Raw genomic sequence first — 8,191 nt, 5'->3', positions numbered from 1 at the left:
AGGGCCCTATATATGTAGGTATAGCTGATATAATCCACCGGCAGCTATCGTCAATATGGCTCTTGTCCCACATCTACATCACCACAGTACAGTAACATTAGGGAATTGACTTTGGGTTAATACACTAATGCACCTGTAAGCTGGTGCCAATTGTGTAAGGGCCACTGGTTATAGACACATGGTTTTGTCTTTACACAATAATGGTTTATTTTGGCAGGTTTTGGGATGACGCGACCTGATAACTGCGAGGTGAAGGACGCTGCTGCTCAACAGAATTTATTAACAGAATTAAAAAGGCGGGTGCTCCTCGTTACAGCGTTCCTATAGCTACCTGCTGCCAGGCTTCTCCTGGGAAAGCAAACAGAGCAGAGGTGTGTTGTTGATCAGTGTTTATTCAAGGTAAAATTCATCACAAAAACAGAAATACAGCAGATTAATTTAGAGTTGTCTTTGAGGCACACAGGAAAAAAAAACATTAATTACAGTGAGAGACTATGAGTATTTTCTACCACGTTTTTGTTAAATACAATAATATATTCATGGTCTATTGAAAAGTAATGAAAAAAACTTAATTTAAGAAAACAGTCTAAAAAGAGTAGATACATTGAATGAGGCTGGAAGAGTTACAGTAGGTCCTCGCAAAACTTGGTTTGAAACTTTGGCATCAGTGGATGAAACTGTTTAATACAAAAGGTGGTGATAAAATTAAAAAATGTGAGGCACTGTCTTATGAGCAATACTGTATCAATAACACAATCACAGAGTCACTTCATTAGCATCAGCCTTTACACTTTACAGTGGTCATACAGGGTAAAAATGCTGGCATTACTCGACTGGCACAGTTACGTTATTTAGCAAGGCACTAGTGTACCTTCACCAGCAGATCATGTCTCATCTTAACAAGTCTGATTAAAAACATGATCATGACACTGACATGTCTCCATATCAAGCTTTAAAAGAGAAAATAAAAAGCCATAAGAAAGCACCTCAGTTCAAATCATCATTTACAAAGTATAAAAACTAACAGTTCAAAAGTTTAAAAGGCCGCTATCGAACAAAGATTTAAACTGCACGAGTGGCTGGTTAATGTGGAAACAAAACGCTGTAGCGGTAGAGGAGGGCCCCAGAGGTGGGCTTGTTAAACCGTGCTGCTGGGAAAGAGAAGCTGCTGCTGCCACCGGGATTAACATGTTCTGCAAAATGCCAGTTTTACTCCACTGATCTTTACACCGCTCTCCGCTGTAGCACCTGGTCCGCACGTAGGAATGTACACTGAGGGAATCAGAGTGGAAGAAAACTACATTGTTTCGGTACCGTGGAGGCTGTCGCACACTAATTTGCACAATCCGTGCTAAAATTCTCATCAGTTTCTCTCTCGGAGGCTTTTTTCCCTCACAGCGCTGTGATCTTGACGATGGAGCTGAGACTGCAATTTAAGTGCCTAATTACTTCAAGAAACCTTGTAGTGTTTTTCCACCCTTTGTTTACCAAAATGAGATCCTCTGATGTGCAATCTGATCACTTGCCAAATTCTCCTTCCTCTGATGCGCACGGCGAATGAAAAGAACCTATGGGCCGTTTGAGTTGAGCATGTGCTGATGATGTTGCCTCCGTCACCCACACACTTCTCTTCTGCTGCCTTTTAGTACGGCTCTGACTTTAGACTTCGATACAGGCAGCACGTAAACACCATCCCTATGATCTGCGCAGTGGATGGAGGGAAAGCAGAATGTAATTCAGCAAAACTGCTATCTCCATGGATACACATTGATTTAATCTCAACGTGTTGTTCTTGACTCACCTGTACACATGCAATCCCCACACCCACTGCTCCGATGATCTTCAGGTGGTCCAGGATGAACGTCTCCAGTTTAGAGATGCAGCCGCCCTAAATGAAAAACAAAGTGTGTGTTCATTCGGCTGAATCTGGCTGCAAACAAACAGAATGTATACTAGGGGGGTGCCAAAAAATCGATTCACATAAGAATCGCAATTCTCATTTATTCAGAATAGAATAGAATAGAATACAAATCTGCTGGCTGTCAGCCTCCATTTCCTTAGAATTTAAAGGGCAGCATGTTTAACTGCACTTTTAATTTTGTTACTTAAGCAATATGTTATATTGCTTTTATGCAACAGTTTCAACAATTCCATCTAAGCATGGATAAATGTTTAAAACTCAATAAATGTGACAAAGACACTTTGACTTTCTGTCTTGCAAAGCAGACTGGAGTAGATCATGAGGATCCTTTGCACAGCGATAGACTGAAGCAGAAATCATTATAAATCAAATCGTTTTGAATCGAACCGTAGCCCCAAAAATCAGAATCGAGTCGGATCGGGAGATAGTAAAAGATTCCCACCCCTAATGTATACGCTTCTGATATGTTGGCTCCACTGTGTTTCCAGAACGAGACATGACGGACCTACTGATCAAGCTGCCAGTAGTGAAACCCGGCCCCCTGCTGATACCCGCAGCACCCTTCATCCCCTCACCTCCACCTTGTAGATGTTGGACGGGTGGTCCCTGCGGCCGCAGAGCTCGGTGGGACTCTTACAGCAGCTGTCAGGCACCTCCCGGAGATCCGACTCTCTGGAGCGGATCCAGATGCTGGCGGCCCAATCCGATGAGTTGTTGCTGCCGCAGCACTTGAACTGACATGGGAGAGGATGGAAAACACTTTTAACTCCACAGGTAGCGAGCGGCAAAAAGGAAAAGGAGGACACAGATAAACAAGAAACCGCTTTGTTCTCCGATCAATACCGCACTCCACTAAAGCAAGATGAGATAAGCTGAACTCTGGGTCATTTGCGCAAGAAATGCTTTAACATTTTTGGGAAATAGGCTATTTGCTTTGTAAGTGAGAGTTACACCAGAGGACTGGGGGGGGGGGGTAGGAGCAGTAAAGAGTCCTGGAGTCTCTGCTGATCGTCTCACAACTGATCCCAAATCAACACTCAACAGCCAATAAAACCACAACACTTGACACTGGACTAAACATCTGTCTTTTTATTCAGTTTGTTTGCATCTTCTCTCTGTGCCTGTGTTCTCTCCAGTGTCCAGTAGGTTGACTATAGTTGGCGTGTGAATGTGAGTGTGCGAGGTTGTTTGTCTCTATATGTCAGACCATAGTCAATAGATGGATGTTGGATGTGCTGGACGGTGGCAGGTGAGCCATCAGCTGCTGACTGCACCTTCACACCCATTCTCTCACCTGCAGTAACTCTTCACACGGGGGGAAACCCGGCAAAAATGTGAAACTATTCCTTTTAGTGAAAGTGCATCAAGTCCAAACAAATGACTGGAAATGCGAGAAAATAACATTTTAGAAGAAAGCGGAAAGAGTAAATGTTGACATCTGATAGCTGGGGGCTCCTCGTACTGGAAAAACCGAGCATAAAATATAAACGTAGTGAAGTCTCGGCTGCAGCTCAGATTTATCCATTCCTTCATGTGCTGTCAACTGGTGTGAGTAAAAGAGGGGGTAAATTACAGCAGCGAGTGCAGACAAGTCCATCATGCTTAGCTCAAGTCAGAGGGATTAGAATCGGATTTGTTTTGACTCGGCCCCATCACCAGAATCTCTAATCTGATGGGATGATAGGTTACCAAAACTCAGTCCAGTCAGCCAGCCACATGCCGGTCCATGTGACTCTTCATAAGGTTCATTTATGACACAGAGGTGTGGATGCAAACAAACTCCAAACTCCTCCTCACGTCCGGCTCTGGCTTCACGGTATTTTGAGTCAAAGAAAAAAAAAGAAAAAGAAAACAGTGGGTGTGTCTGCACTCTTGAAAGTAAACACCAGTTACAATGTGGTTTGTGTTGACATTGAAACTGATAAAACTTTAAATGAACCTCCATCTGGTACAGTTGGTTCATCTAGACGCTCACCTCCTGCTGCAGTTTGTTCACAGCGTCGGTGATGTCTTCATTGCCCTCCTGTTTGTACTTCTTGGTCATGGTCTCTTTCAGGTTCTGCTTCAGCTCCTCGTTCAACTGTTAACACACACACACACACACACGGTCACAAATACATGCACCAGCAGCCCACTACACGGTGACCCAAGGCCAGCACGGAGCACGACCGTTGGTGACCAATGGGTTGCACCAGTTGATTTTGCTACTGATGAGATGAATAGCAGAGAGGATTAAATGACAACAGTTGTAACGACGGAGGAGCAGACGAGGACGCAGCCGGGGCCAAGACGCTACAAGTCTGTCTGTGTGGTTTTCTTTTTTTCTTTTTCTTCTCCCCCTGTTCTCTTAAACCAGCGGCAGACGATGCTCGCTGTAGGAGCGGGAGGTCTGGGGGGCTCAGTTTCTATGGCAACAAGCCAGCTGGGAAACCACTGTAAATCAAAGCGTGAAGGAGATATCAAGGGAATGAATGATGAAGAGAGAGGAGGGGAGGGAGGGAGGGAGGGAGGAGAGAGATGAGACAAAGAGGGAGAGGAGAAGAGAGGAGGAAGAGGAGAGGAGGAGGAGGAAACAGGAGGGATGGGAGAGTTCAGCTTTTCATTTTTACCTGTTGACAGTTTGGGCCAGACTGCGGCAGAGAGGTGAAAACGACGGCCCAGTGAGCAGGTGTGTGAGCGAGCGGCGCTGTGGCACCACGTTAAACACGCACAGATGAAAACAAACACGTGTGAGGCTGTGAAATGAGGCTGCAACAGAGACAGAGAGCTGCAACCAGTCCTCCAACCTGGTTCCCCCAGACACTGATGTTCAAATCAGTCCTTCCTCTGCATTAAGATGATCTCTGTTGTCATGGTTACAACAGCAACAGTGAGGTTAACTCTGCCGAACGCTCGTGGATAAAACAAACAACTTGCGTGGTTTCCCATGGGAATCGAACTCCACTCTCTGCTCCCCTGCTGCTCTTTACTACGTCAACACACTTTTCCCTCTGCGCCTGGTGTTATTACTACAGCCACTAGATGTTGCCTGGCAACAAAACCTAACTATGGGTTATAATAACCTGCTGTATTAACAACCTATGGGCTCCTCTTTGCAGGACGGTCTCTATTCTGCAGCATGCAACCTCAGAGCTACATGACCATAGTTGACGCTGCTGCATCAATGTAACTCAAGTTGTTATTTATGAAGATGATAAAAAAAAAAGCCAAATGACAAAGATGCAACTAGCCTGAAGTTGTGAGGCAGCGCAATTTGTTTTTGTTATGGCAATAAAAACATCACTTATACACAACATATAGGCAGTTGCATAACTACTGTAAGTGTCTAAACAATGAAGAGCTGAGTGTATCACTATAAAGGTGCAGGCTACAACATTTCCAGTCCTTATAGCATCAGGAAAAGTATTCTGCAACCTGAAGCTGGTTGTCTCCCACAGAGCAGAGCTTTAAACTGATTTCAGACAAGTTATAATTTTACCTGCTGTTTCGATTATGCACTTAGTGTTCAGTGCTTCAGCTGATGGGAGTGGAGAGTCTATAATTTTAACACATTATGCTGTTTTCAGTCACAAGATCTTTTAATCAACATTTTGGTATTTTAAGCTACAAGAGAACTTTTTATTTCTAGTTTCAATGTCAACAAGATTTAACACTGTTTGATTTTTATATGTAGGCTAATTTATATAATAATTATTAATGACTCATTGCCTGCAAGTAGCACAAGGAAAGTGCAGGTCTCTGACGGAGGGAACCTGTATGTTCCTTTACAGTCGGTGGAGCAGCTCGATAAAAACCTACCGTTCTGACAAAGGCACAGCTAATAACTCATCTCATGACTCAACTCATAACTAATTACAATAGTGAGGAATGAGGAATAATAACAATGGAGGAAACAGTGTGAGTGAGGGGAAGAGTGGCTTCGGAGATTTTGGTGAGACTTTTTTGAAGTGAGCAGAGGAGACGGAGCTTCGGGAGGCTGGAGAGAGCCGTGGTGCTCGGTGACTGCTCGTGTTCAGATGAGTTGTGTATTATGAATGAGGCAGTTATAATGATAGCAGTGCACCTCGAGACTGAGAAAAGTCCTGTTGCTGAGCTACGAGCCGCCAGACTTTCAGACTAGTCGGGGTGGGAGCTGTGTCATGTTAATATTGCACAAGACAAAAAAAAACAAAACAGAAAAAGAGCACTCTCATTTGCAACTGCTTGCTCCGAGGGAGGCTGTCAGTTTTAATTTAGCTTTTGCATCAACCAGAAAATAATCACATGAATATTTAGTTCATATTTTGTATTGCTAAACAGTATTTTAATCTCTTAAATCATTAACCTGTGTTCGTGAGAGTTCTTCATTTCTTTGTACTTCAATGGTGCCTCAGTTCAAAGTCAGAAGATGTTTTTTTAATTCCTCTGACAGAGCATTCAGCCTCGTTATGTGCACTACTGGAGGCATTTTTCATTCCATTTGGACTAAATGTACCACGAGTAATATGGTCAGTCTGATATTTGTATTTTTAATGGGCTGTCTTATATTTCCTCACTGTGATCTCATTTATCATGCTGCCTTTGTCGTAGATGAAATTCCAGGGCAGGCTGTGCTACGTGGGAACTGAGATTTATCAAAACACTTCAGACTTTGTGCTCTGATTAACTTTTATCAGCATGTTCTGTTGATCCATTATTCCTGCTGAACACACAGATGTCATGTTTAATTTTCAGATGAGGGTTTAATTTACTTTACTTTGATTTTTTGACATTTTGATAAAGAACTACATTGATCAAAAACTGCACTCACAAGATTCACCAGCTTTTTAAACGCCAACACCTTTTAGTGAAGTCTTATTTCTTCAGACAGATCGCGCCCATGCATTTAATTTTAAATTACACCTTCCTGTCATTTTCAATCAGTCTCTCTTCCCGGATTTCCCAGCTGCTTCTCCATACAACCTAATATATAACTTCCAGGATGCACTCTAAAATACAGAATATTTGAAAATCCTTTCTTTTTTAGTGGCCCGAGTGGGATTACCTGCTGGTAGTAGATATACGCCAGGACGCCAGCCAGGACCTCCAACAGGAAGATGCACAGCAGCAGGACAAAGTACTGTGGACACAGGGGGACATTGGGAGGAAAAGAAACACAGTCAGTGCAGCCTGATGTGATGAAGTGACAGGTGACTTATCTAGCAGATGGAGCATTTTAAAGGCACACACTGCAGTGCAGCTGGAAAGATAGTGTGAACAAAAGCTCTTGATTTATTGATGTGTTAATGTGATTAAATACATCCAACTGAGATAAATGTTTCACTGGAAATACATTTCTGATTGATGGAAAACAGCGACAGTCTCAAATCCATAACTATTCTCCCAAGATGCAAAGCACATGGAGCACAGGTGCTGCTCACAGGAGATTAAATACCTAAATATACTGTGTTATTTCATTGATTTGTTAATAGAAGACATAAAATCCTACACTGAGTGACTGAATGACTGAGCTGCATCAACTTTTTTTATCATTGATTATTGATTGTGATCTTTTAAGTTGCTTTTTCTAAGACCCAGCAGTTTTGAAGCAGCATTTTCAGTCACTTGGCGTCACGTTTGTGGCCATGTGGCAAACACAAGTCCAATGTTCACTCTCTTTTAGCTCCGGTTTTGTTCTCAACCAACTTCAAACATGTGCTCACCAACTAGTCTCTAAGTGTGTCTGTCTGCCATTTGTTGTTCAGCAGGTTGTGTGCTGTTGGTTCTTAAAGCTTTTCCACAGAAAGCAGCTGCCTCCTGTTTCTGAAAACAGGGCTGTGAGAGTGATGAGACCCAACAGAAACGGTGACGTTGCGATAGGAGAGATAAATAAAGAGCTGAGACTCTAAGAGGCTGTGTGCTACAGATTCAGCTGGTAATTCTCTGTTCTTTCATCTCTATAAACAACTTCTTTCACACTGACTTCTGGCATCAGCTGCACCACCGGTATGCCACGGCAGCAGACAGTATATAAACTATATACAATTAGCATGAAATATGGAACTAGGACACAGCAAGAGTCTGAAACTTCAAGGGCAGCATGTGGCAGGCCTGCAAAATGTTTAATCAATGAGCATAAAGGTGACGATGATGAGGGAATGAACAGTCAGATCAATCTCAGAACACTGGAGGATGGAACAAATTGTCTAAACAGACAGTCGGTACGATCTTGTTAGGTCACTTTCAGCTCATTACACCACAGACGGGGGTGTTTCTGATATAACTGATGTAACCTGATACTGAAATACAACA

The 8,191-nt window shown here is 43.0% G+C and overlaps 1 protein-coding gene across 1 annotated transcript in view; it reads right to left on the bottom strand.

Annotated features, from left to right (window-relative positions):
- Positions 1-374: 374 nt before the first annotated feature.
- LOC146990332 (CD151 antigen-like) overlaps positions 375-8,191 on the bottom strand; it is a 29,744-nt gene continuing 21,927 nt past the window's right edge. Inside the window, exons 4-8 of the mRNA XM_085771877.1 lie at positions 6,945-7,019; positions 3,897-4,001; positions 2,497-2,655; positions 1,802-1,888; positions 375-1,702 (exon numbers count right to left, since the gene is read on the bottom strand). Of these exons, the coding sequence (XP_085628003.1) occupies positions 1,643-1,702; positions 1,802-1,888; positions 2,497-2,655; positions 3,897-4,001; positions 6,945-7,019 (486 nt within the window). The 3' untranslated portion in view covers positions 375-1,642. The remainder of the gene's footprint in view (positions 1,703-1,801; positions 1,889-2,496; positions 2,656-3,896; positions 4,002-6,944; positions 7,020-8,191) is intronic.

The sequence above is a fragment of the Trachurus japonicus genome, chromosome 3, assembly GCF_045865225.1.
Source record: "Trachurus japonicus isolate A0001 chromosome 3, Traja_1.0".
NCBI lineage: Eukaryota > Metazoa > Chordata > Actinopteri > Carangiformes > Carangidae > Trachurus > Trachurus japonicus.
The sequence above is the reverse complement of the archived record's forward strand: the minus strand, read 5'-3'. Positions and strand labels throughout refer to the sequence as shown.